This window comes from Lethenteron reissneri, chromosome 5 (genome assembly GCF_015708825.2).
Source record: "Lethenteron reissneri isolate LAM-NWPU_2019-01 chromosome 5, ASM1570882v1, whole genome shotgun sequence".
NCBI lineage: Eukaryota > Metazoa > Chordata > Hyperoartia > Petromyzontiformes > Petromyzontidae > Lethenteron > Lethenteron reissneri.
In genome coordinates, this window is record NC_083783.1 from 3,571,492 (window position 1) to 3,599,218 (window position 27,727).

At 56.5% G+C, this 27,727-nt stretch overlaps 2 protein-coding genes across 2 annotated transcripts in view; one reads left to right on the plus strand and one right to left on the minus strand.

Moving 5' to 3' along the window:
- The first annotated feature begins 5,414 nt into the window (after positions 1–5,414).
- LOC133351712 (gem-associated protein 7-like) lies at positions 5,415–9,420 on the plus strand. The gene is made up of 2 exons (XM_061567134.1): positions 5,415–5,447; positions 7,575–9,420. The coding sequence occupies exon 2, from the start codon at positions 7,592–7,594 to the stop codon at positions 8,060–8,062; it is 471 nt and encodes a 156-aa protein (XP_061423118.1). The 5' UTR covers positions 5,415–5,447; positions 7,575–7,591; the 3' UTR covers positions 8,063–9,420.
- Positions 9,421–10,782: 1,362 nt separating this feature from the next.
- LOC133351394 (intersectin-1-like) overlaps positions 10,783–27,727 on the minus strand; it is a 33,907-nt gene continuing 16,962 nt past the window's right edge. The window contains exons 6-17 of the mRNA XM_061566557.1: positions 24,762–24,883; positions 23,056–23,160; positions 21,424–21,643; positions 20,443–20,561; positions 18,857–19,293; positions 17,638–17,755; positions 16,340–16,581; positions 14,894–14,967; positions 12,919–12,969; positions 12,381–12,425; positions 11,722–11,891; positions 10,783–11,109 (exon numbers count right to left, since the gene is read on the minus strand). Of these exons, the coding sequence (XP_061422541.1) occupies positions 10,783–11,109; positions 11,722–11,891; positions 12,381–12,425; positions 12,919–12,969; positions 14,894–14,967; positions 16,340–16,581; positions 17,638–17,755; positions 18,857–19,293; positions 20,443–20,561; positions 21,424–21,643; positions 23,056–23,160; positions 24,762–24,883 (2,030 nt within the window). The remainder of the gene's footprint in view (positions 11,110–11,721; positions 11,892–12,380; positions 12,426–12,918; positions 12,970–14,893; positions 14,968–16,339; positions 16,582–17,637; positions 17,756–18,856; positions 19,294–20,442; positions 20,562–21,423; positions 21,644–23,055; positions 23,161–24,761; positions 24,884–27,727) is intronic.

Genomic DNA, 27,727 nt, shown 5'->3' on the forward strand with positions numbered 1-27,727 from the left:
TTGCAACAACACCACAATAAATGTGCCACTTCCGGGCTCTGGAGAGAACCTGGGGAAGAAGATTCCAGGCACGCGTTGGCAACGATGGCGAACAAATTGAGGATTTTTGACTTTCGATTTAAAGCTTTCGTGACTGCAGGGATTCATCATGGGACCTCTTTTGCCAGTCATCTGGTCGAACACCATATGAGACGAGGCTCCAAAGAAAGCTGTCTCTGGTGTGGACCAATCAGTTTCAAAGACAATGCATAAATTACCAGAGTGTTGTTTTTTTGCATTTGACTGCAAGTATTGTGGTTAATGTAAACATGATTCCTTGCAAAAGGTGTCAGTTTTGTTGCCAGAAAAAAGGGGGAAAACCCCTATTAGTATTCTTCTTGGTTCTTTCGGTAAAGTCACGTAGAAGGGAAATAATAAAAAATAAAAATTACACGTAATAATATAATAATATTATGTTTTTTTTATTCCCTTCTACGTGACTTTACCGAAAGAACAAAGAAGATGAATTTTGACTTTGTGAAGCTATTAACCTGACATTTGTTATCATGTTACAGTGTAGTATTATCCGTTCTGTTCCCGTTAAAAATAGTCCTATATTAGTCTTGATTTGAAGCTGGAATCCATACTCTTTGGTTCTTTCGGTAAAGTCACGTAGGGTAGACAATAAAATAATAACGACGTTTCGATCACAACACAATAGCGGTCGTCCTCAGGCGGAAACAATATAATCCATCAGTGGAACTGCTGAACCAGCGAGCGAGCAGCTACAACAATGCTATGTGTGTCCTATATTACTGGTAGGAACCTCCTGGTTACACCAGCCCACAGGGGATTATTGTGTCCGTCGTGCAGGGACGGGCTGGTGGGGAGCGAGGGGATGGGAGGGGAGGGTGGGGAGAGGCTGGGTGGGGAGGGGCTGGGTGGAGAGGGGTGGGGCTGGGTGGGGAGGGGCTGGTCACCCCGTGGTGATCCTTATAAAACTCAACATTTAACCTACTCACGCCGGCTTGTGCCCGCCCTCACAGTCGGGCATATTTGCGGAATACACCACGCCGCCGTTGACCCTGGCCATTGACCGAGCAACCCAACGTTCCTACCAGCTCCCTCCGCAGGAATGTGTTAGTGTTTATATTTTTTTGAAGCACCATGTATAAGCCGCAACAAAAGACCACCCCTCCCGTGATGAGTTGCCAGCTCCAAGCGGATTTCATTGTAACGAGGTGAGAAGTCGAGAGAGCACGGAAAGGTCAGGTTCAAGAGTGACCGGGGGGGGGGGGGTCACCAAAATGACGACAGGAAACAAAGTACAGCAATAAAGAAAATAGCCGTCGGGGTTCATAAAACAATTGCCGTCACATGATGATTAAAAAGTAGAGGGGTTTTTTGTTAGATCGCGTAAATATATAAATGTGTCGTTAAAACCCGCCACCACCCGACACAGCCAACTAGTAAGGGTTGTCACGTCAACAGAACGTGCCAATTCGTCACTAGTACAGCACTAGTGTAGATGTATAGTGTAGTGTGTATAGTGTAGTGTATAGTAGAGTGTATGGTGTAGTGTATAGTGTATAAGTGTAGTATACTAGTACAAGCACTAGTGTATAGTGTAGTGTATAGTCCTAGTGTATAGTGTAGTGTGTATAGTGTAGTGTAGAGTAGTGTATGGTGTAGTGTGTATAGTGTATAATGTAGTATACTAGTACAGGCACTAGTGTAGTGTATAGTGTATAATGTAGTGTATAGTGTACAATGTAGTGTATAGTGTAGTATACTAGTACCGCACTAACTGGTTGTGTGTTGGAGAGCCAAGCCCAACATTTACAATCTGAGTACGACGTTTCGCCAGTAATTACAACTAGCTTCATCAGACGACAGCCAGATTTGTGTAGAAGTCCACCTGTTTCGTTCCTTATATGGAGGCGTGGTAGATGTGGTGACCACGCTTCTGCGCTCTTGCGCAAAGTGGGGGGCCGTCCATAAATGACGTCACGCACCTAGGGGGGGGGGTCCGACATTTGTGACGATAGTTGACAGGGGAGGGGGTGAGGATGTGACGTCACATCAAAATCGCACTTTAAAATAAATATAGACAACACGTTCTACTTAATTAAATAGGCTTTGTTAAATCCTTTATATTAAGTTCGCTTGCTTGCTTGCTTAGGACCGTGCAAATCTTTCGGGTCGTTTTTAACCCACTTCCCGTGATCCAATCGAGCTGACTTTTGCACACAGACTCGTTGTGCGTGACAATGCATTTCGTGAAAACTTTTTTCCAAAATTTTACACTGTTTAGGAAAAAAAAATATTTAATTACCAATTGTTTAATGCTTCCAGACAATCATCTGACCCATAGGTGGCAGCCATCTCAGCCAGAGGACGAGAGGACGCTCGCCGCCCCGTGCCACGCATATAAAGGATTTATAGTGAAAACTTTGTTTTTACGGGTTAATTTTTTATAAATGTTTCTCCTACAACATCAGAGTGCAGCGCCACATTAAATACGCACTACAATGACACAGTTTAAAGCGATTTGAATCATGTTTTTTTTTTGGGGGGGGGGCAGAGCTTTGTGACGCCGGTGACGAGGGGGGGGTCAAAAATCGTCAAACAATCGCGTGACGTCATTTAGGGACGGCCCTTACGTGTAAAATTAAAAGGAGCGCACCAGGTAGTAATCGTCAACGGGATGTTAGTGGCCGCGAGGGATAATTGGAACTCTGCTCTGTGTGCAGGGGTCGAACCGCAGCGCGCTAACCGCCTGCGCCACGCTCCCCACAGAACCCCTCCACGTGGTGACTCCTCCTCCCACGGTGTGACCCCTCCTCCACGTGGTGACCCCTCCTCCCACGTGATGACTCCTCCTCCCACGTGATGACTCCTCCTCCCACGTGATGACTCCTCCGCCCACGTGGGGTCTCAGCACGCGGGAGTCGCGGCGGAAGGCGGCGAGGAGACCCCCTCCCCCCGGCCTCCTCTATCCCCCGCTGGACGAGGGCCTCTTTCCCGCGGCAGTGCGAGTCCCAGCGAGCGAGCGAGTGGTGAGTGTGCAGGGGGCAGGCAGGGCGAGTCCCAGCGAGCGAGCGGTGAGTGTGCAGGGGGCAGGCAGGGCGAGTCCCAGCGAGCGAGCGGTGAGTGTGCAGGGGGCAGGCAGGGCGAGTCCCAGCGAGCGAGTGGTGAGTGTGCAGGGGGCAGGCAGGGCGAGTCCCAGCGAGCGAGCGGTGAGTGTGCAGGGGGCAGGCAGTGCGAGTCCCAGCGAGCGAGTGGTGAGTGTGCAGGGGGCAGGCAGTGCGAGTCCCAGCGAGCGAGTGGTGAGTGTGCAGGGGGCAGGCAGGGCGAGTCCCAGCGAGCGAGCGGTGAGTGTGCAGGGGGCAGGCAGGGCGAGTCCCAGCGAGCGCGTGAGTGTGCAGGGGGCAGGCAGGGCGAGTCCCAGCGAGCGAGCGGTGAGTGTGCAGGGGGCAGGCAGTGCGAGTCCCAGCGAGCGAGTGGTGAGTGTGCGGGGGGCAGGCAGGGCGAGTCCCGCGAGCGAGCGAGCGAGCGAGCGGTGAGTGTGCAGGGGGGCAGGCAGGGCGAGTCCCAGCGAGCGAGCGGTGAGTGTGCAGGGGGCAGGCAGGGGCGAGTCCCAGCGAGCGAGTGGTGAGTGTGCAGGGGGGCAGGGCAGTGCGAGTCCCAGCGAGCGGAGTGGTGAGTGTGCAGGGGGCAAGGCAGGGCGAGTCCCAGCGAGCGAGTGGTGAGTGTGCAGGGGGCAGCAGGGCGAGTCCAGCGAGCTGAGTGGTGAGTGTGCAGGGGGCAGGCAGGGCGAGTCCCAGCGAGCGAGCGGTGAGTGTGCAGGGGGCAGGCAGGGCGAGTCCCAGCGAGCGAGTGGTGAGTGTGCAGGGGGCAGGCAGGGCGAGTCCCAGCGAGCGAGTGGTGAGTGTGCAGGGGCAGGCATGGGCGAGTCCCAGCGAGCGATTGGTAGGTGTGCAGGGGGGTCAGGCAGGAGGGCGAGTCCCGAGCGAGCGATGGGGAAGTGGGTGAGTGTGCAGGGGCAGGCAGGGCGAGTCCCAGCTAGCGAGCGGTGAGTGTGCAGGGGGCAGGCAGGGCGAGTCCCAGCGAGCGAGTGGTGAGTTTGCAGGGGGCAGGCAGGGCGAGTCCCAGCGAGCGAGCGGTGAGTTGTGGCCGGGGCAGGCAGGGCGAGTCCCAGCGATCGAGGTGGTGAGTGTGCAGGGGCAGGGCAGGGCGAGTTCCAGCGAGGCGAGTGGTGAGTTGTGCAGGGGGCAGGCAGGGCGAGTCCCAGCGAGCGAGTGGTGAGTGTGCAGGGGGCAGGCAGGGGCGAGTCCAGCGAGCGAGTGGTGAGTGTGCAGGGGGCAGGCAGGGCGAGTCCCAGCGAGCGAAGCGGTGAGTGTGCAGGGGCAGGCAGGGCGAGTCCCAGCGAGGCGAGCGTTGAGTGTGCAGGGGGCAGGCAGTGGCGAGTCCCAGGCGAGCGAGCGGTGAGTGTGCAGGGGGCAGGCAGTGCGAGTCCCAGCGAGCGAGCGAGCGGTGAGTGTGCAGGGGGCAGGCAGGGCGAGTCCCAGCGAGCGAGCGAGCGGTGAGTGTGCAGGGGGCAGGCAGTGCGAGTCCCAGCGAGCGAGCGAGTGGTGAGTGTGGCAGGGGGCAGGCAGGGCGAGTCCAGCGAGCGAGCGAGCGGTGAGTGTGCAGGGGGCAGGCAGGGCGAGTCCCAGCGAGCGAGCGGTGAGTGTGCAGGGGGCAGGCAGTGCGAGTCCCAGCGAGCGAGCGGTGAGTGTGCAGGGGGCAGGCAGGGCGAGTCCCAGCGAGCGAGCGAGCGGGGAGTGTGCGGGGGGCAGGCAGGGCGAGTCCCAGCGAGCGAGCGAGCGGTGAGTGTGCAGGGGGCAGGCAGGGCGAGTCCCAGCGAGCGAGCGGTGAGTGTGCAGGGGGCAGGCAGTGCGAGTCCCAGCGAGCGAGTGGTGAGTGTGCAGGGGGCAGGCAGGGCGAGTCCCAGCGAGCGAGCGAGCGGTGAGTGTGCAGGGGGCAGGCAGGGCGAGTCCCAGCGAGCGAGCGGTGAGTGTGCAGGGGGCAGGCAGTGCGAGTCCCAGCGAGCGAGCGGTGAGTGTGCAGGGGGCAGGCAGTGCGAGTCCCAGCGAGCGAGCGGTGAGTGTGCAGGGGGCAGGCAGGGCGAGTCCCAGCGAGCGAGCGAGCGGTGAGTGTGCAGGGGGCAGGCAGGGCGAGTCCCAGCGAGCGAGCGAGCGGTGAGTGTGCAGGGGGCAGGCAGGGCGAGTCCCAGCGAGCGAGCGGTGAGTGTGCAGGGGGCAGGCAGTGCGAGTCCCAGCGAGCGAGTGGTGAGTGTGCAGGGGGCAGGCAGGGCGAGTCCCAGCGAGCGAGCGGTGAGTGTGCAGGGGGCAGGCAGGGCGAGTCCCAGCGAGCGAGCGGTGAGTGTGCAGGGGGCAGGCAGTGCGAGTCCCAGCGAGCGAGCGGTGAGTGTGCAGGGGGCAGGCAGGGCGCTTGACCATACTTCACCGCGCTGGTCAGTGCGTGTCGTTGACGGAGCGGCTAGGCCCAAGGCTCGGCCTTCGGTACAAACAGCGACTTCTTCTTGGTTCTTTCGGTAAAGTCACGTAGAAGGGAAGTAATAGAACAATAAAAATAAAACATAATAAAATAATAAAAATAAAACATAATAAAATAGTAAAAATAAAAATTATAAAATATAAAAATATTAAACATAATGAAATAATTCTCACGACGTTTCGGCCACAACGCAAGCAGCCGTCCTCTTCACCTGAGGACGGCTGCTTGCGTTGTGGCCGAAACGTCGTGAGAATTATGTTATTATGTTTTATTATTTTATTTGTATTACTTCCCTTCTACGTGACTTTACCGAAAGAACCAAGAAGACGAATCCCTGCAGTCGCGAAAGCTTTAAATCGAAATTTAAACGGCGACTTGTACGCGCCAACCGGCACTGACCAGCGTGGTGAAGTATGGTCAATCGACCCGCAACGGCGTCTAGCAGTGGAGTAACGGAAGGGCCCCTGTTTGTTGTGTGTTCATGGTGCTGATGAAGACAACTAATGTCGAAACCAGTCCGGTTTATGTGCGATGCTGGTGAACACATTGTCCTGCGGAGGGAGCTGGTAGGAACGTCGGGTTGCTCGGTCAATGGCCTGCAGGGTCAACGGCGGCGTGGTGTATTCCGCAAATATGCCCGGCGTGAGTAGGTTAAACGTTGAGTTTTATAAGGGCACCACGGGGTGACCAGCCCCTCCCCACCCAGCCCCACCCCACCCAGCCCCACCCCTCCCACCCCCCACCCAGCCCCACCCCGCCCCACCCCCCACCCAGCCCCACCCCTCACCCAGCCCCTCCCCACCCAGCCCCTCCACACCCTCCCACCCCCCACCCAGCCCCACCCTCCCTACCCAGCCCTCCCCACCCTCCCCCACCCAGCCCCTCCACACCCTCCCCACCCAGCCCCTCCCCACCCTCCCCACCCAGCCCCTCCCTGCACGACAGACACAATAATCCCCTGTGGGCTGGTGTACCAGGAGGTTCCTACCAGTATAATATTGTGCACTGCCCCAGAAGGAATGCTGCCGCGGGGCTGATGGGATGAGGAAAAACTCGCCTTCCCCGGCAAACTCGTCCAAAAACAACAATGATAACGAAAGACAAAGATCCCCCCCACCCCCCCCCGTGTGTGAGACTGCTGGAGCAAGTGCTGCCAGCAAGCAGCAACTATTAATTCTTCTTGGTTCTTTCGGTAAAGTCACGTAGAAGGGAAATAATAAAATAATACAAATAAAACATAATAAAAAATTCTCACGACGTTTCGGCTGTTCTTCACCTGACGGCTGCTTGCGTTGTGGCCGAAACGTGAGAATTATTTTATTATGTTTAATTTGTATTATTTTATTATTTCCATTCTACGTGACTTTACCGAAAGAACCAAGAAGATGAATCCCTGCAGTCACGAAAGCTTTAAATCGAGATTTAACAATTAAGTCCTACAGCGCACGAGGTTGTGGGTAGCCAGCACCACGCCCGTCCAACTTTGTTTCCTCGTGGCGATGTTCACCGCACCAGGGCTACCAGCACAACTCAATTAGGCAGAGTCGACCTAGGGGAGGAAGTCCCAGGGACTGTTCCAGAGGTCGCAACCGGGTACCCGATACCCTACCCGATACCCGGCTACCCGTTTGCGACCCTGGTGCGGCCGGGTACGGGTAGGCCGTGAGTCACTGGTGAGTAACTGTCACTCATTTCCCAACGTCTTGTCTCTTCTCATAATTCAAGTTCCTAGAATCAACCCACCCGCGCCTGCAATATGGCTTCATCCCAGAGGTCGCAATCGGATACCCGATACTCGTACCCTACCCGGCCGGGTACGGGTACATGTTTGCGACCCTGGTGCGGCCGGGTACGGGTAAGGAATCAAAACCCGTTTTGCGAACCTCTGCTGTGTTCAGACAATCGTCGCTGGCCTTGGTGGGCGTGAGCAGGGAATCGAACTCGGGTAGCCAGGGGCCGCAGCACTTGACCGCTGCACTCGCCTGGATCACAACGCGAAATCTCCCCCCCCCCCCCTTCCGTGCTACCACCAGGGAGGACCCCGGTCCCCATGGCGACCCCGGTCCCCGTCTTGAGGTTGCCCCTCGGCCCCAACGGCGGCAAAGGCTTCGACCCGAACTCCGCGCGCTTCCGCGCCCTGCACCGCGTCGCTTCTTCGCACGAGACGGGCACCTCCTGCTCCTCCTCCTCAGCGGCTCACTCCTCGTTAGTGTGCCGGGAGCAGGCGGCCCGCGCCCAGCTGCGCGAGAGGTTCCTGCTGGGGCTGGGCGCCGCGTGCGGGGGGCCCGCGCGGTTCCGCCTCTTCTCGCGCCCGGAGCGGCTCCCCGCGGTGCTGCGCGCCTGCGACCTCGAGCTGCTGAGCCTCCTCGTGTCGGCGCTCGGCACCCCGCTGGGCGTGCAGGAGAGCGCCCTGCTGCGCGCCAGCGACGTGCTCCACTTCTCCTGCGCCGTGCCCGCAGCGCTGCCCCGCGCGCCGGAGCGTACCGAGGGAGCAGGGGACGAGGCCGCCGCGCTTGCTTGAGGGGGACGCTGCCGCTTGGTGACGCCAGGGACGTGCTGGATTGTTGAGAGGCGTCACGAACAGGGAGAGATGTTAACACATTCCTGCGGAGGGAGCTGGTAGGAACGTTGGGTTGCTCGGTCAATGGCCAGGGTCAACGGCGGCGTGGTGTATTCCACAAATATGTCCGACTGAGGGTGGGCACAAGCCGGCGTGAGTAGGTTAAATGTTGAGTTTTATAAGGGCACCACGGGGTGACCAGCTCCTCCCCACCCAGCCCCACCCTCCCCACCCAGCCCCTCCCTCCCCACCCAGCCCGTCCCTCCCCACCCAGCCCCTCCCTGCACGACGGACGGACACAATAATCCCCTGTGGGCTGGTGGAACCAGTGGGTTCCTACCAGTTTGAATGCTGTGATGAACGCTGAGAGATGTGACGAACAGGGAGAGACTTGATGGCATGCTGGACTCTTGATGGACGTAATGTACTTCTGTGCTGGTAAAACATTTGAGAGACGTGCTGCACGTCTGAGACTCGATGGGACTGTGAACTTGAGTGACGTGATGGACAGAGCCGTCATGACTTACTGGACTCTTGAGAGACGTTATGAGGCGTGCGAGAGGTGTATGGGCCTTTGAGACGTGTCGGATGTGACGTCAGGATTAACCTATGGCACTTGTTCTGCATAGCACGCATCACACGTGGAACGATGTTGGGTCTGCACCACATTCATCATCCGTTCCTGAAAAGCTCCCCAGCACACGGAGCGAAACGTCGGACATCGTGCCGAACAACACGAAGCACCGGCACAACCGCAAAAACGCCACGCGGCTCTGTCCGTCCCGTTGACGGAGTCGCTCCGTTCCAAGCCTTCCTCGATCCCTGCTGCTGGTCGCGAGATGAGATGGACTCTCCCAAGCCACGGGCAAAGGTCCCCTGTGTAGCCTTCGCTGGCTGCTGGGGCAAGTGCTAGTCTCCGGCAGTTCTTGCAAGGAGCCGTCTCTCACACAGCCCAGTCCAAGCAGCAGTAGCAGCAGCAGCAGCGTCGTGAACCCACAGTCCTTTGCTGGGCCGAGTCTCGTGTTCTCCCCGTGTCCAGGCAGCCTGCGGGGTTTCTGTGGGGGGGGGGGGCCCTCGCTCTATGGGTTGGAGGACCCCCACCACACCACCTTGTGCTCCCCCCCCACCCCCACAGTCTCTGCAAGGGTGGATTTGGTGGAGTGAATCATGATCACCAGACATGTTTCTTGTCTTTTTTTTTTTACACGCAACGAAAGTGATAAATAAATTGTGGGCACAAGCTTTTGATGGAAAGGTTTATTATATTAATATTTAACGTTCAATAACTTTAGTTTTTACATTAGTGCGAGTATTTCATTCCCGCTGCAAATATTTTGAATCGGCTTTACTGCGTCTCTTGTGTTATTCACTGCCGGTCACACCGCGCCGGTTTCAGCTGCCTCCCACCCCCCCATCAACTCCCCACATTCATCTACCACCTACCCCTTACCCCACATTTCTGTTTTGATTTCACCAGCATTTCCCAACTCGAGGAATGCAAAGAGTTTAACAAATAACACACATATATATATAAGAACAGCGATGTGAACATACATCACAGGTCATTACAGAGCTCACCACTGACCATCCATCGGAGGTACCTGGTTCCTTCTGTCACAACATTGAGACTGCCCGACACACGCACGCAAATTAAAGTCATTGCAACGCACGCGTTTCTCCCCCTTTTGCAGGTCACCTGGAATGGGCCCGACCTTAACAGACCTCAAAGCCTGAGACGGTCACGTACCCGCACCCACCGTGCACCGTAGCCACTATGGGCTGGGCCACGTGGTGGGCAAACAGGGCAGTGCAGAAAAAGCCTTTCTTGTTCTGTACTTATACGCTCCCATATCCACGCTTCCCCAACCGTCGCCAAACCAAGATGACCAAATAACCCCCACGGAGTCGGGGTAACCCGGTTCCAGCAGTGGAGCGAAGCAAGGCTGTAGGTTTCGTTTAACACCACACCTCCTACGGCGGGTCACCTGGGTGACCCCTGTCAGCCAGGTGACCCCTGTCAGCCAGGTGACCCCTGTCAGCCAGGTGACCCCTGTCACCCAGATGACCTGTCACCCTGCCCCCGTGCAGGGTGGTGGGGGGCGCACGGTGCACCCCTGAGACTCGTGGCAGACGCCGCAATGACTGAGAGCGGCGCACGACAGCCCTTGGGAGAGGCCCGCCGAGCTTCAGCCCACTCGGCCGCAGAGAGATAAATGAGAGAGCGGCAGACAAGAGACGCACACGGCCGGTCGGACGTCCGTGCGCTAAGCCGCGAGTCCTCGCGAGGCGCCGAAGGAAAGCGTAAGAAGGGCGCCGCCCTGCGACCGCGCGCGTCGATGGCCGATGGGAAGGCCCGTCGTGCGGGAGGCAACTCTCACGTGGGTACAATTTGATCGATTCCCACGTTGACCGGGGCGTGTCGGAGGGGGAGGCGGGCTTGCCCACATTTTATCCGGCCCCACACTAGACCCTGCCGATCCAATTTTACCGTGCGGGTATTCGTACTGCCGGATCGGCAAAGGTCGGGGTGGTTGGGGGCAGGACGCACCCCGGTTAAGAAACTCACGCCATTCCTTCACAACTGCCCGACCGGCAGATGAAATGGAACCCCGCGTCCCCTCGGATCGCAGGTTCCAGGGCGTGCGAAACACGGCTCCGCGCGCGGCCGCGACGATCGCGACTCAGAGCGACGACTCGGGCGGGAGGAGCTCCCTGACGTAGTTGGAGGGGAAGAGGCCGTGCAAGCCGCCGGCCTCGCCCTCCCACCAGTCGGGGTGGGCCTGCCGCGTCACGCCGATGCTCTGGCCGCGCACGAACGAGAGCTCGTCCGAGTTCTGCGCGCAGTAGTCGTAGAGGGCCACGACGCTGCGGCCCGACGGGCCCCCGGGCCGCGACGCGGTGGTGTCCGCGCCGCGACCGGCGCTGCCGATGGGGCACGCCGGTGCAGACGCCGGTGCCGACGCCGGTGCCGACGACGGTGCCGACGACGGTGCCGACGGTTCGCCGGCCTGAAGGGAAAGGGGGACGAGGCAGCGTGAGCGACGATGGGCCCAGGGTGTGATGACGATTTGAGTTGAGCATATTTTTTATGATCATTTTTACAGCAGCACATTGGGTCTGGCATACCACACCGAGGGGTTCCAACAACGGCATACAAAAATGTAAAATTAAAGCTTGTGTTGCCTCCGAAACGTCGTGATTTTTATTTTATTTTTATTAATTTAAATTTTTTACCTACGTGACTTTACCGAAAAAACCTAAGAATATGAATCCTTGCAGTCACGAAAGCTTCAAATCTAGAACAAACAAAAAACAAACGCAAACATCCATTCCGGCGCGGCAGAACCACGCGAAGGGGACAGAAGAATGAAGGGGAGTAGCCCCCCCCCACTGCCCCATGGAGTTGTGTTTGTTTTGACCGGGTATGGACCAGAGAGTCGAGAGAATCGTTTCCCCCCCAAACACGCTGCCCCCACGCCACCACCCTACACACCAGAGGTGTGGACTCGAGTCATGTGACTTGGACTCGAGTCAGACTCGAGTCATGAATTTGATGACTTCAGACTCGACTTGGACTTGCATAACAATGACTTTGTCCCACCTCTGCTACACACACCCACCTTGGTGGTCAGCACCTCCACGTGATTGCTCGGGAAGAGACCCGTCTTGCCGCTGAGTGTCCCCGTCCACCAATCCCTGTCGTTCTTACTGACCAGCGTGATGATGTCGCCCTTCAGGAAGGACAAATCGCCGGCCTCTTTGCTCGTGTAGTCAAACAGCGCGGCGCACTCTGCAGAGAGACACAGAAGCCAGCAGAGGCAACGGTGTAGATCAAAAAGGAAGGCCTCACTGAGTCTGAAGACTTTTTTAGGAGTGTCCTGCCAAGTTTTTGCAGTCGTGGGCGATGTTGCCGTTTGCTTCGTGTGTGTGATCCCCAATTGAGTAATTCAATTCCCGCTCACGGCCATCACCAGTGACGAGTATCTGAACCGGTCCTTGGCCTCCCCTAGGTCGACTCAGCCTCGAATGAGTACCTGGTGCGGTGTGTAAACATCACCACTGGGGAGACAAAGGCGGTTGGGCGTGGTGCTGGCTGCCAGCCCCCTCGTGCGTAGTGCCGACCTTCTAAGGTGCTCGCTCACAGCACTTGCTAAGGCTACACGGTAGACTTTTGTCTTTGCGTGTGTGCGCGTGGACGTGTGCGCGTGTGCATGTGTGGACGTGTGTGTACGTGTGTGCGCGTGGACGTGTGTACACATGTGTGCGCGTGTGGACGTACTCTCATGTCTGTGGACTGGAGGAGCAGGGGCCTTTGGCTTGGAGACTGAAACACAAAATCGTCATCAGCCGAGCCCAAAACAAAACGCTCAACGGCACATTTAATGTTTTCGACAATCTCATCCCGATTGTGCCAACACCGGCGTGGCGTAATGAGATGGAGCACCCGTTCTGAACTCCTGTCATTAGACAACGGCCCACGGAAGCGGACATCACGGAACTACCGCTGGGATGCCTTCAATTGACCTCTGGTCCACACAGTGGGTGGGGGGGCAGTACGTTCCCACCCGATGTTCTCCACACGACGATGCAACTTGAGACTTTTAGATCTCGGGGCTGGAATCTGTCCACGTTGAACGTGGTTCCGTGGGGCCGTGTGGTCCCGGCGGCGCTGCCTCACAGCGCCGCGGAAGTGCCAGGGCCGCCGCCAATTCTCCGCGACACACACACAGAGTCATGGCGGAATCCGGGAGGTGACATCAAAATCGGGGGAGGCCAGCGGCCGGGGCGGGGGGGGCACAGGTTGAGGCGGCCGTTACCTCTCCTCAGGATGCTCGTGTACGGCCGCGACTTGGAATGGTTCCACGAATCTGGACAAATTGAGACAAAATAAGTATAACCCGTAAAAACAAAGTTTTTCACTATAAATCCTTTATATGCGTGGCGGCAAGAGTCCTCTCGTCCTCTGGCTTGAGATGGCTGCCACCTATGGGTCAGATGATTGCATTGCACCATTAAGCAATTGGTAATTAAATATAATATTTTTGTCCTATAAAGTGTAAAATTTAGGAAAAAAAATTGTCACGAACATTAATTGTCACGCACAACGAGTCTGTGTGGAAAATGTCAGCTCGATTGGATCACGGGAAGTGGGTTAAAAAACGACCGAAAGATTTGCACGGTCCTAAGCAAGCAAACTTAATATAAAGGATTAAAAAAATCTCGATTTACTCGGGGGGGGGGGGGGGGGGGGGGGGGGGTACCAAAACCGATTCAGCCTCCACCACAGATTCGATTCCCTCCCCGGGGATTCGCTGCGATCCATCGGCCGTCGTCGCCCTCCTCGCCACAACCCAAGCCCGGTCCATGTCGTCAACAACAATCGGCTGAATTAACACCATGAGACATCTCCTTTACCAGTGGCAAAATATAGTAATAGGTTTTTACCCTTTCAACTGGTACAAAACTGACACCTTTATACAAGGGATCATGTTTGCAATAACCACAACACAAGCAGTCAAAATGCAAACAAAAAGAAGCAACTCTGATAATGATAATGATATGCATTGTCCTTGAAGTTGATTGGTCCACACCCGAGACAACTTTTCTTAGAGCCTAGTCTCCATTGGTGTTGGACCAGATGACGCCAATATAGTAATAAAAACCTATTACTATATTTTTCCACTGGTAAAGGAGGTCTCATAGTGTTAATGCTTACCCCGAGCTCTCAATACTCTGATAGTGCGCTGTTTTTAAGTTGTACGCATTTTGGCGTCATCTGGTCCAACACCAATGGAGACTAGGCTCTAAGAAAAGCTGTCTCGGGTGTGGACCAATCAACTTTAAGGACAGTGCTTATCATTATCAGAGTTGTTTCGTTTTGTTTGCATTTTGACTGCTTGTGTTGTGGTTATTGCAAATGATCCCTTGTATAAAGGTGTCAGTTTTGTACCAGTTGAAAGGGTAAAAACCTATTACTATAGTCGGCTGAATGTTGAATGACTCACCCTTGTTGTGAGGGTTGTCACTCAGCTCGGCTGTTTGGCTGCGTTGGGTGGTGGGGGAGTCTTGTGACAAAGACTTTGCCAAAGTATTAAACTAATCGATTTTTATCTTGTCAGGTAAGGCCGACTGAGCTACATAGCTCAACGACGTGGCTTGTGTGGGAATTTATAGCAGCCAAATACTTGAAACGCGTGATGTTGATTCTAAATGTGGAGGGAAAAACCCTCAGAAAAATCCACACTGGGAGAGAGACACGCAAACTCCAAATATACAGCAGGCGTCAAAGTCGGGGTGGAACCCATGACCTCCTGCATACCAGGCGAGGTAGTTAACATCTTATTAACTGACCTCACAAAATCTTTAAAGAATCATCAAATTGGCCACAGAAACCGTCTCGCAGAGTTGATGTTGACACGCCGCACCAGGTTCCCGTTTAAGGCCGAGTCGACCACGGGGAGGCCTAGGACAGGTTAAATGCTCACCACTGTTAGTGGTCGTGAGCGAGTAATTGGCCGGGTTCGAAGCGCAGCGCGCTAATCGGACGGGTCAAGTGGTTGGTTTGTTATGGAGTGCCTGGGTGCTAGTGGTGGTGGTTGTGGTGGTGGTGGTTTTGGTGGTGGTGGTTGTGGTGGTTGTCGTGGTGGTGGTGGTTGTCGTGGTGGTGGTGGTGGTTGTAGTGGTGGTTGTGGTGGTGGTGGCGGTGGTTGTGGTGGTGGTGGTTGTGGTGGTGGTGGTGGTTGTTGTGGTTGTGGTGGTTGTGGTGGTGGTGGTTGTGGTGGTGGTGGTCACCTGACGGCACTGCAGCCTCTCTGCCCTCCCGCCGGACCTCCTCCTCGCTCGCCGCGCACGTCCCCCTCTGGCTCCTGGGGAGGGGGGGGACACAACGCGGCGATGTTAGCGATGTTAGCGGGGCGGTGCGGGCGGGGGCCACAGGCTTTCCACTGCTCGACGACAACGAAGACGGTTTCCCAAAGCAAGCCGTCGCCACCTCTCCGGGTCCAGTGGCCGCCAACCCACATCCATCTCCCAGCTCCCACGGCGTCGCGAAGCAGCAAATCCACGTCGCTGTCGGCGTGCGCGCGCGCGACGATTTAGTTGCTCCATCTCCGCGGCGGACGTCGCCTCTCGGAGCGCTGCATTTCCTTCCTCTGCCTGCTGTTCCGTCGCCAGTCTCGACCCACCGGCCGTCCAAGCACGCACACCTCCTTCCATGCTTCCTTGCGTACTTCTTCATCTTTGGTGAGGAATTATCTTTGCCAAAAATTCCCCCCGGCTCTAACGATGACCGAAGCGTAACTATGCAAGTTCATCTCGCAGTGGATTTACAGAGGGATGTGAAACAACAACAGTGGCGGTAACGTCACCACGGCGCTTGTGCCAGGCTAGGTGCACTTTAAGGCCACGTGAAGTATCGAACGTCCGATGGCAGGAGGTCACGGGACCCAGGTGCCATGGGTTGACTGGCTTAGATGACTGGCAGATGTGAAAACACACACGCACACAAATAAACTCGAATCCCAACACGACATGGGGCAGCAGTTGGCGCAGTGCTAATGGCTCTGCCTCACAGCGAGAAGGGCCTGGGTTCAATCCCCAACTTGGGTGCCTTGTTGCGTGGCGTTCGTGCGTTCTCCCCCTGCACAGTTTCCTCCCATAGCTAAAAAGACATCCAGACATACTATGCAACTGGTGGATCTGTGGGTCTATATGTAAGTCTACGGATCTCTATGCGAGTCTACAGTTCAAGTCTATGGTTCTCTTTGCAAGTGTATGGGCCTCTCCGAGTCTATGGCCTCTATGGGTCTGTATGCGAGTCTACGGCCTACGTATAACTCTGCATCTCTATGTAAGAGCTACGGGTCTCTACGTGAGTCTACAGTTCAAGTCTATGGTTTATCTTTGCAAGTGTATGGGTCTCTCTTGAGTCTATGGCCTCTATGGGTCTGTATGCGAGTCTACGGCCTACGTATAACTCTGTGCATCTCTATGTAAGAGCTACGGATCTCTACGTGAGTCTACAGTTCAATTCTATGGTTCTCTTTGCAAGTGTATGGGTCTCTCCGAGTCTATGGCCTCTATGGGTCTGTATGCGAGTCTACGGCCTACGTATAACTCTGTGCATCTCTATGTAAGAGCTACGGGTCTCTACGCGAGTCTCTACACACCGTGGCACCGACCACCCCGCCCCCACCCTCCACCGTCCCCGCGGTGCAGTCGCACCGCCTTCACACCCACCGGGCTCCGTTGGCGAGGAGCGGGAGCGGCGGCGGGAGCGGTGGCGGCACGGCGGCCGCGTCCCCGTCCGTGACGCGCACGTACGACTTGGGGAACCACCCCGAGCGGCCTGCCACCTCGCCCAGCCACCACAGGTCCTGGCGCTCGCGCACCGAGATGACGTCTCCCGTGCAGAACGCCAGGTGGTTGGGCTGCACCGCCTGGAATCGGCAGAGCGCCACGGCGCGCACGCACGAGCCCAGCTGGGCACGCGCGGGAGAGACGGGCAGGGATGGAGAGAGAGCACCGGTGGTGTTAGGGGAGTAGCGGTCACCGTTAATCGCCACGACAACCACCACCATGACAGCCACACCACCGCCAAATACAGCGTCGCAACCAACACAGTCACCATCGCCATTATAATTTCCACCAAGATGACTATCATCACAATCATCACCACCACTATTACAACCGCCATCACCACCATCACAACCATCACCATCACAACCATCACAACCATCACAATCACCACAATCACCACCAACACCAGCACTGAAGAGACCAGGATGTTGTCATTTGCACGAGTGACCTGCGTCGTCACCGAAACGACAGCAGCAAGACAAATACAAAATAAAAGTACAGCGATGGAGAAAAACGGAAATCCAAGCAAACAAAAACAGCAGCAGCGTGATGTGAGAATGAGAATCTGAAAGTATGGCACGAACACAAATTCGCGTCGAACGCCGAATCGCGAGTTAGTGCGAGTTAGCGCGAGTTAGTGCGAGTTAGCGCAAGTTAGCGCGAGTTAGCGCGAGTTAGCGCGAGTTAGCGCGAGTTAGCGCGCGTTAGCGCGAGGTAGCGCGAGGTAGCGCGAGTTAGCGCGAGTTAGCGCGAGTTATCGCGAGTTAGCGCGAGTTAGCGCGAGGTAGCGCGAGTTATCGCGAGTTAGCGCGAGTTAGCGCGAGTTAGCGCGAGTTATCGCGAGTTAGCGCGAGTTATCGCGAGTTAGCGCGCGTTAGCGCGAGGTAGCGCGAGTTAGCGCGAGTTAGCGCGAGGTAGCGCGAGTTATCGCGAGTTAGCGCGAGTTAGCGCGAGTTAGCGCGAGTTAGCGCGAGTTAGCGCGAGTTAGCGCGAGGTAGCGCGAGTTATCGCGAGTTAGCGCGAGCTAGCGCGAGTTAGCGCGAGCTAGCGCGAGTTAGCGCGAGCTAGCGCGAGTTAGCGCGAGCTAGCGCGAGTTAGCGCGAGCTAGCGCGAGTTAGCGCGCGTTAGCGCGAGTTAGCGCGCGAGCCGGCCGGGCCGGACCGTGTCTGTCCTCTCACCGGGCAGTAGGCGGAGGCCGAGGGGGCCTGCGGAGTGAAGGCCGAGGCTGCGCTGGGTTTCCCATCGTTCCCGTGGGACCCGTCCACCGCGGGGAAACTCGGGATGTTGCGCTCCAGACTGAGAACAACAAACAACAACGGACGTGGCACACAAGGAGCGCACGACAAAGTGCCGTCCGTCGTCTCGTCTGTTCTCGTGAATTTGTGTCGCGATCGACGCTCCGAGTCGGAGTAGTCCACTCGGAAATCTCGCAGAGCAGCAGCGCGACCCATCGTGTCGTCATGTCGATGGCCCGCAGAAGAGGATGTTGCAGAGCTACCTCCAAGATCCCTTCTTCGACCTCAAGTGACCATCGGTCTACACGGTAGAGGGCGGGCGCTCGCTCACCCACCCTGCCGTACGAGAGTGACGTTCGTCATGTGACGGCGGTGAAGCCGGGGGATACTCACACTCTTAGGTTTTTTCGGTAAAGTCACGTAGGTAAAAAAATAAAAATATAAAATAATAATAGAAATAATAATAGAAATGAAATTTAAATCACGACGTTTCGGAGGCAACACAAGTCTCCGTCTTCAGGTGGGACCGTCACAGCTAAATAAGTGAGACAGTAAATCTGGCTGTGACGGTCCCACCTGATGACGGAGACTTGTGTTGCCTCCGAAACGTCGTGATTTTTATTTTATTTCTATTATTATTTCTATTATTATTTCTATTATTTAGGTTCATTTTTTACCTACGTGACTTTACCGAAAAAACCTAAGAGTATGAATCCTTGCAGTCACGAAAGCTTAAAATCTAGAAAGAAAAAAAAAAAGCCGGGGGAAGTTTTGCGTGCCGCCGCTAGCGAGATCATGGGGTAACGGCGAGAGCGCGATGCAGAACTTGTCCCCTGCCAATGTGCCAACACTGCCACCGGTACACGGGCGGCGGCGGCGATGGCGTTGGTGTGACAGCAGTGCCGCTGGCCTGCTTGTGATCAACAGTGCCGCTGGCGATGTCTCTGCACGTGCGAGTAGGTGCGTGCGTGCGTCTCTTCTTGCAAGCTGCTTGTGATAATAGTGCCACTGGCGATGGTAGCTGCGTGCGTCTCTCGCAAGCTGCTTGTGATCAACAGTGCCGCCGGCGATGGTAGGTGCGTGCGTGCGTCTCTCCTCGCAAGCTGCTTGTGATCAACAGTGCCGCCGGCGATGGTAGGTGCGTGCGTGCGTCTCTTCTCACAAGCTGTTGGAGCCGGTACCCCCGTGCGGCCCCGTGCGCCGCTCCGACTGGGAGCCTCTGCTCCTGGCGACCCCGGCTCTGGGCTGGGCCGGGCGGGGGTCTCCGAACTCCGGGAACCGTGCCCAGCCCACGTCGGGCTGGGAGGCGCCACCTCCCCCACCGCCGCCTCCCCACTCCTCCGCGTCGCACGCTGCCACGCACGCCCCGCCTTGCTCCTGCGGCTGCTGCTGCTGCTTCTGCCACTGCTGCTCGGAGAAGGAGGATGAGGAGGAGATAGCGCCGCTCGCGTTGCTCGGCGTCGGCGCGAGGGAGGGAGGGACGATGGCGACGGGGGGCTGGAACGCCGGGGCGGAGCCTGCGTGGCCAGCGGAGCCAGCGCGGGAGCTGGCGCTGGAGCTGGCGCTGGCGGTCGTGGCGGTGGCTGCCGACGGCGGGTCCTGTGCAGGTGGACAACGTGAAGGGGACGTGGGAAAGGGGGACGGGGTACCGAGAGGAGACGCGGGGATTGTCCACCCCCCGGGGCACAGTTCGTGTTACCGCGGGTCTCGGAACAGACACCGACGCCATCAGCAGAGAGCAATTCTCGTTATGGCTGATGGCAAATAATGAGAGTTTAAATGATTAGAATTCATACAAAAAATCACTTCTACCAATAGATGGCGGTAGTACTCTAAGTCTGTGTGCAAGTACGTTGAACTGCTTTCCCACCGCACGTAGCCAACCGTGCTAATCGGAGGTACAGTAATGTTCGCATGAGATCACGGGGCTAAATCCATCCAGGTAAGTTTTGTGTCAGCAGATGGATCACAGCGCTTAGAGGACTGGCAGCTGCTGCTGCCATCGCCGCCGCTGCCGCTGCTCTAAGGAATATTAATACCAGCGAGGTGGCAATATCAGGCTCTTAGCAGCCACGCAACACGATGATCGGTGTCCGTGCTTGGCGCTACGATCGCATCGCCCCCACACTGAGCTCGATCTCGTCAGAGCTAAGCGGGGTTCATCCTGGACATCACTTGGATGTGCGATGACCCGATTTTATTTTTAAACTGCTCGTGTTTTCCCCGCAAAGCCTCACAGAGTCTCAAGGCTCTTTATCCAGGAGTGTTCGGCCAATTATTTGCAGGAGGGAGCGATGCTGCCACTGTGTGTATGGTTGTTTTGTTAGCTTATAGAAGGAAATCAGAGAACCCACAGAACATGGGGAGAACATATAAACCCATACACAAAGACAAAGATCCCCCATATAGTATTTAACAGACGGCTGGGGCAAGGGCTGTTAGCGAGCAACTTGGGTGGCCGAGTTCGTGGCGTAGCGTGCTAACTGGTTCACTACCGCTCGTACGGACGCACACCTCGCACGCCGTACGCACACCTCGCACGCACGCACGCCGCACACGTCGCATGCACACGTCGCACGCACACGTCGCACGCACACGTCGCACGCACACGTCGCACGCACACGTCGCACGCACACGTCGCACGCACACGTCGCACGCACACCTCGCACGCACACCTCGCACGCACACCTCGCACGCACACCTCGCACGCCGCACACGTCGCACGCACACCTCGCACGCCGCACGCACCTGCCGCTGAGCTTGCGTCTGCTGGATCTGAAGCTCGATGGCTTCCACCTTCTCGCGCAGACTCTGCACGGCCGCCCTCCTGCAATGGACCTCGGCTGCCAGCGAGTCCAGGCCTCCGCCTGGCCCGCGACACAACCCCGTCACCACCACCGCGTCACCACCACTCCGTCACCACCACCGCATCACCACCACAACCCCGTCACCACCACCGCGTCACCACCACTGCGTCACCACCACCGCATCACCACCACAACCCCGTCACCACCGCCGCGTCACCACCGCCGCGTCACCACCGCCGCGTCACCACCGCCGCGTCACCACCACAACCCCGTCACCACCGCCCCGTCACCACCGCCCCGTCACCACCGCCGCGTCACCACCGCCGTGTCACCACCACCGCATCACCACCACAACCCCGTCACCACCGCCCCGTCACCACCGCCGCGTCACCACCGCCGCGTCACCACCGCCGCGTCACCACCACCGCATCACCACCACAACCCCGTCACTACCGCCGCGTCACCACCGCCGCGTCACCACCGCCGCGTCACCACCACCGCGTCACCGCCGCGTGGTCATGCAAGCAGCACACGCCATGTACACAACAACAACAACAACCGCTGCCGTTGGCCAAGTGGTGGCGATGTCGCCGTGGCGCGTGTGCCAGGCTAGGTGCAGATAGAGGGCTCCCACGTGGACTGTCTAAGGTTCTCGGGACAAACCCAGGTGGTATGGGTTCATTGAGATGACTGGTATATGCATCCCAAAACCAAAGATCCCCATATAGTCTGAAAAGACATTTTGAGGCAAGTGCTGTTAGCGAGCACCTATGAAGGCTGGCACGGCGCACGAGGGGGTGGGTGGCCAGCACCACCCCCAGCCGCCTTTGTCTCCCCAGCGGCAATGTTGTTACACGCCCGCACCAGGTACTCATTCGAGGCCGAGTCAACCTAGGGGAGGCAAGCAAGCGCGCGTACGCACCGCCGCGGGCTCCGCGTTGCAGGCGCCCCTCCAGCTGCGCGCGTTGTGCCCTCAGCGCCTCCAGGGAGCTCTGTGCGGCGCCCACCTGGGCCTCCAGACGGCGCGACTCGGCGTGGAGCCGGCCCGCTCGCTCGTTGAGCGCGTCCAACCGCGAGCGGCACTCCGCCGCGCTCTGCCTCGCGTCCGCCGCGCCCGCCTGCGCCTCCTGGCGGGACTGAGCCTGGCGGGGCGGTTGGGGGGGGCGGACACAGCGGCAGCAGCAGGCGTGGGTCACGGGAGCTACGAGGGAGTTACACAAGACGACGTCTGCCTCCTGTTACATCCGCTCACGTGCCGTGTATTGCTAGAGCGGATCAAACGGCAACAAGCCCCTGGGTACGATTCCCCTCCCCGCATACGGGAGCTCGTGGGTTCGATCCCGACCCCTAAACCTGCGTATAATCAACGTGCGTTTAAAGTATTTGGCTGCTATAGATTTCGACGTGATGAGCCACTTCACTGAGCATTCATTTGTGGCCAGGTGGCTTCTGAAAAAGGGCTATAACACTGGTCAACAACAAAAAAAACATTTTTTTCTGGCCTGGACTTTTGCAGCTGTTCTAGACTAATTTCAGGGTGCTGATTCCAAATCTGATCTCAGATTTGCTCTATCACATCTCGCTTTTATGCTATCGGCATACCCCATTTTCATTGATTTTACCCGAAATTAACTCTGTCACTTATGATTGCAAGTTGTTGCGAGCCAGTGACTGCTTTAGTGTTAAAATATGGTGCTGTATTTTTAGGATAGTGTGTTCATAATATCATTTTATGTAGATATCCACATTTATTTAATATTTTTCTTCTGCAGTTTTTATTGAAAATGCAATATTTGATATCTCAAAAACCTGATGTGATAGACAAAAACTGATTTGGAATCAGCACCCCAAAATTACCTTAATACCGTTGGAATACCTTATGCCAGAAAAAGTGTGTTGACCAGTGTAATAGCTCAACAAAGTGGCTTATCACGTGGAAATGTATAGCAGGCAAATACTCTAAACGTGTGACGTTTATTCTAAATGTGGAGGGGACAACCAGAGGACCCGGAGAAAAATCCACACGACCATGGGAGAGAGAGAGAGACACTCCATAATTACAGGCGTCAGGGTCGGGAACCAACCCACGGCCTCCCGCATACCAGGCGCCCCGTCACTTGGCCCGAACCGACAAGTAGTGTAATTTTTCGATTTAAAGCTTTCGTGACTGCAGGGATTCATCTTCTTGGTTCTTTCGGTAAAGTCACGTAGAATGGAAGTAATAAAATAATAAAAATATAACATAATAAAATAATTCATTCAGACGCTGTCTCCCCGACAGACCTGGTCTTCACCTGAGGATGGCTGCTTGCGTTGTGGCCGAAACGTCGTGAGAATTATTTTATTAAGTTTCATTTTTATTATTGTATTACTTCCCTTCTACGTGACTTTACCGAAAGAACCAAGAAGAAGTAGTTGCAATACTGCGCCCTTGATGATGTGAAAATGTTTGAAAATTCCCCGCGTCCCTTTCTCTCTCCTTCAAATCTCCCGAGCGGCCCCGGTGGACCGGTGTGTTTGTCCGGCGCGCGCCGGGGGGCCGAGCGTCACTCACGAGCGCCAGCAGCCGGGCGGCGAGGACGTCACGGTGCTGCCGCAGCGCCTGCACCTCGGCCCGCGAGCCCTCCCGCTGTCCCTCCAGCTGCTGCCTGCGCGCGGCCTGGCACACAGGGACGGACGGGGCATGCGGAATCGCCACCGTCATCATCGTCATCGTCTTCATCATTGTCGTCATCATCGTCATTGTCTTCATCACCGTCATCATCATTCCCTTCATCATCGTCATCACGACCATCAGACTCATCGCCGTCACCGTGCTGATCAGAATCAGGATATTTATTTTTACTGCGAGAATCCGATGAGCTATGAAGCTCTTTCTTCACAGATGTCCAGTAGCGGCGGGTGATACAGTCACAATAACAACACAAAAACACGAGACGAGTGCAAAGTATAGGAAAGGTAAACAAATCCCGATAGAAAAAAAATATGTAGAACTAAAAAGAAACTATGTTTATTTCATAAACGATGTTTATTTTACCAGGTAAGCCCCGATGAGCTATTAGCTACTTTTTACTGGTAGGAACCACCTGGTTCCACCAGCCCACAGGGGATTATTGTGTCCGTCCGTCGTGCATCCAAAAATGGGAGGGGTGGGGCTGGGTGGAGAGGAGAAGGTGGGGAGGGTGGGGAGGGGCCGGGTGGGTCGGGGAGGGTGGGGAGGGGCTGGGTGGGGAGGGTGGGGAGGGGCTGGGTGGGGAGGGGAGGGTGGGGAGGGGCTGGGTGGGGAGGGGCTGGGTGGGGAGGGGAGGGTGGGGAGGGGCTGGGTGTGGAGGGTGGGGGGAGGGAGGGGTGGGGCTGGGTGGGGAGGGGCTGGTCACCCCGTGGTGCCCTTATAAAACTCAACGTTTAACCTGCTCACGCCGGCTTGTGCCCGCCCTCACAGTCGGGCATATTTGCGGAATACACCACGCCGCCGTTGACCCTGCAGGCCATTGACCGAGCAACACAACGTTCCTACCAGCTCCCTCTGCAGGAGGAATGTGTTTAGAAGCGACCTGGCGAGAAATGATTGCTCAACTAAGTTGCGGCTTATCATGTGGAAATTTACAGCAGCTAAATAATCTAAATACACGAAACGCAGGTTTGTAAATGTCGAAGGACAAACCGCAGAAAAAAATCCACGCGAACACAGGGAGAGAGACTCCAAATATAAAGCAGCAGGTGTCTGGTTCGGGATTGAACCCACAACCTCCTGCATACCAGGCGAGGGCGATAACATCTCGCCACGAGGTGGCCCTTAAATAAATAAATTATAACTGCGCAAGTACATCAATTCCCAAGCTTGGGAGAGGCATTAAAAACAACGGCAGGAACAGTGCCAGACCACACCAAGGCAACAACAACAACGACACCACATTAAATTTCGATTTAAAGCTTTTTTCGTGACTGCAGGGATTCAACTTCTTGGTTCTTTCGGTAAAGTCACGTAGAAGGAAAATAATAAAATAATAAAAATAAAACATAATAAAATAATTCTCACGACGTTTCGGCCACAACGCAAGCAGCCGTCTTCAGGTGGAGAACAGGTCTGTCGAGAAGACAGAGTCTGACATTCAGACTCTCCACCTGAGGACGGCTGCTTGCGTTGTGGCCGAAACGTCGTGAGAATTATTTTATTATGTTTTATTTTTATTATTTTATTATTTTCCTTCTACGTGACTTTACCGAAAGAACCAAGAAAACGACACCACAGTCCCTCACCGTCTGCCGAGCGATCTCCTCCTGCTCCTCCTTGCGCTGCGCTTCGCGAAGCGCCTCCCGCCTCCGCTGCAGCTCCGCCTCCCCTCGCTCCATGTTCTCCCTGCGCCGCTCCAGGAACGAATCTGCCGAGCGGCGCCGTCACTCGTTAAAGCACTTTCACAAACGTCTCTGCCACGCCGATCGGCACGCCGATCGGCACGCCGCTCGGCACGCAACCGCGGCCCCGGGGGCCCTTCGCAGTGACAGCTCTGGATTGCGACTAAAATAAAAACCACCGGCCGATCGTTTTCCACCTCGAGCATCGGCTGATGTGAACAAATATGTTCTTGCACTTGACTTGCGACAGATTCGACCGTTGCCTGCGTTTTCTGACACAGCCACAACCTGTTCACTCGCTCGCTCGCCCGCTCTATCACTCACTCGCTCACATGCTCACCCGCCCCACTCAATCACCCACCCGCTCACCGACCCACTCACCCGCCCACTCAATCACCCACCCGCTCACAGACCCACTCACCCGCCCACCCACTCACCGACCCACTCACCCGCCCACTCAATCACCCACCCACTCAATCACCCACCCGCTCACCGACCCACTCACCCGCCCACTCAATCACCCACCCGCTCACCGACCCACTCACCCGCCCACTCAATCACCCACCCACTCACCGACCCACTCACCCGCCCGCTAAATCACCCACCCACTCACCCGCCCGCTCAATCACCCACCCACTCACCGACCCACTCACCCGCCCACTCAATCACCCACCCACTCACCGACCCACTCACCCGCCCACTCAATCACCCACCCACTCACCGACCCACTCACCCGCCCACTCAATCACCCACCCGCTCACCGACCCACTCACCCGCCCACTCAATCACCCACCCACTCACCGACCCACTCACCCGCCCACTCAATCACAGACCCACTCACCCGCCCACCCACTCACCGACCCACTCACCCGCCCACTCAATCACCCACCCACTCAATCACCCACCCGCTCACCGACCCACTCACCCGCCCACTCAATCACCCACCCGCTCACCGACCCACTCACCCGCCCGCTAAATCACCCATCCACTCACCCGCCCGCTCAATCACCCACCCACTCACCGACCCACTCACCCGCCCGCTAAATCACCCACCCACTCACCCACCCGCTCACTCGCTCGACTACTCACCAACCCACTCTCTGACTGCACCTGAATTCCTGACGTGCCTACAAGCGCTTCGCTCGCTCGCTCGACTGTAAAGACCCAAACCCCAGAGGGGCCGTGTAGGATGAAGCAGACCTTTCGTGTGAACTGCTCAACGTGAGAGGGAGCCACAGCCCACAGCCACCAACCCTCTTGTTCTGTACACCGTGCAATAGAAGCTGGCTCAGAATGATCACGATGATAATCATTGAAATTCATACAGCACCATTCATGCCAAGTGCATCCCACTACACCACACATTAATTACCTACTATAATCACCCAGAAATGTCTGTCCGTCCCGCGCGTGACGTCACTCCACATGAGGCCCACACCCTCGCGTGACGTCACTCCACATGAGGCCCACCCCCTCGCGTGACGTCACTCCACATGAGGCCCAACCACCCTCATTAATATTCATGAGTGGGTGGATTTTTACACTAACGCAGAGGAAGGTCGAGCTGAATTTAATAATTTATTACCCAAAGTCGCTTAAAATATGATGTTACTTGACAGATAGTGATGGTAAAAAATAAATCTAGGCAGCACAGTGCTACATCCGTGCGTGACGTCACTGCAAAAGAGGCCCCCCCCCCCCTTCATTAATATTCATGCCCCACGTGGAAATTTACACTGACGCACAAGAAGGCCGCGCACTCCTCATGCCGCACCCCTCCCCAATAACCGTTAGCGGGTGACGTCACTGCACATGCCGCACCCCTCCCCAATAACCATTAGCGGGTGACGTCACTCCACATGCCGCCCCCCTCCCCAATAACCGTTAGCGGGTGACGTCACTGCACATGCCGCACCCCTCCCCAATAACCATTAGCGGGTGACGTCACTCCACATGCCGCACCCCTCCCCAATAACCATTAGCGGGTGACGTCACTCCACATGCCGCACCTCTCCCCAATAACCATTAGCGGGTGACGTCACTCCACATGCCGCACCCCTCCCCAATAACCATTAGCGGGTGACGTCACTCCACATGCCGCACCCCTCCCCAATAACCATTAGCGGGTGACGTCACTCCACATGGGGCAACCCCCCCTCATTAATAATCATGAGCGGGTGACGTCACTCCACATGCTGCACCCCTCCACAATAACCATGAGCGGGTGACGTCACTGCACATGCCGCACCCCTCCCCAATAACCACGAGGGGGTGACGTCACTCCACATGCCGCACCCCTCCCCAATAAGCATGAGGGGGTGACGTCACTCCACATGGGGCAACCCCCCCTCATTAATAATCATGAGCGGGTGACGTCACTCCACATGCTGCACCCCTCCCCAATAACCATGAGGGGGTGACGTCACTCCACATGCCGCACCCCTCCCCAATAACCATTATCAGGTGACGTCACTCCACATGCCGCACCCCTCCCCAATAACCATTAGCGGGTGACGTCACTCCACATGCCGCACCCCTCCCCAATAACCATGAGGGGGTGACGTCACTCCACGTGCCGCACCCCTCCCCAATAACCATGAGGGGGTGACGTCACTCCACATGCTGCACCCCTCCCCAATAACCATTAGCGGGTGACGTCACTCCACATGCCGCACCCCTCCCCAATAACCATGAGGGGGTGACGTCACTCCACATGCCGCACCCCTCCCCAATAACCATGAGCGGGTGACGTCACTCCACATGCCGCACCCCTCCCCAATAACCACGAGGGGGTGACGTCACCTCACGTGCCGCACCCCTCCCCAATAACCATGAGCGGGTGACGTCACTCCACATGCCGCACCCCTCCC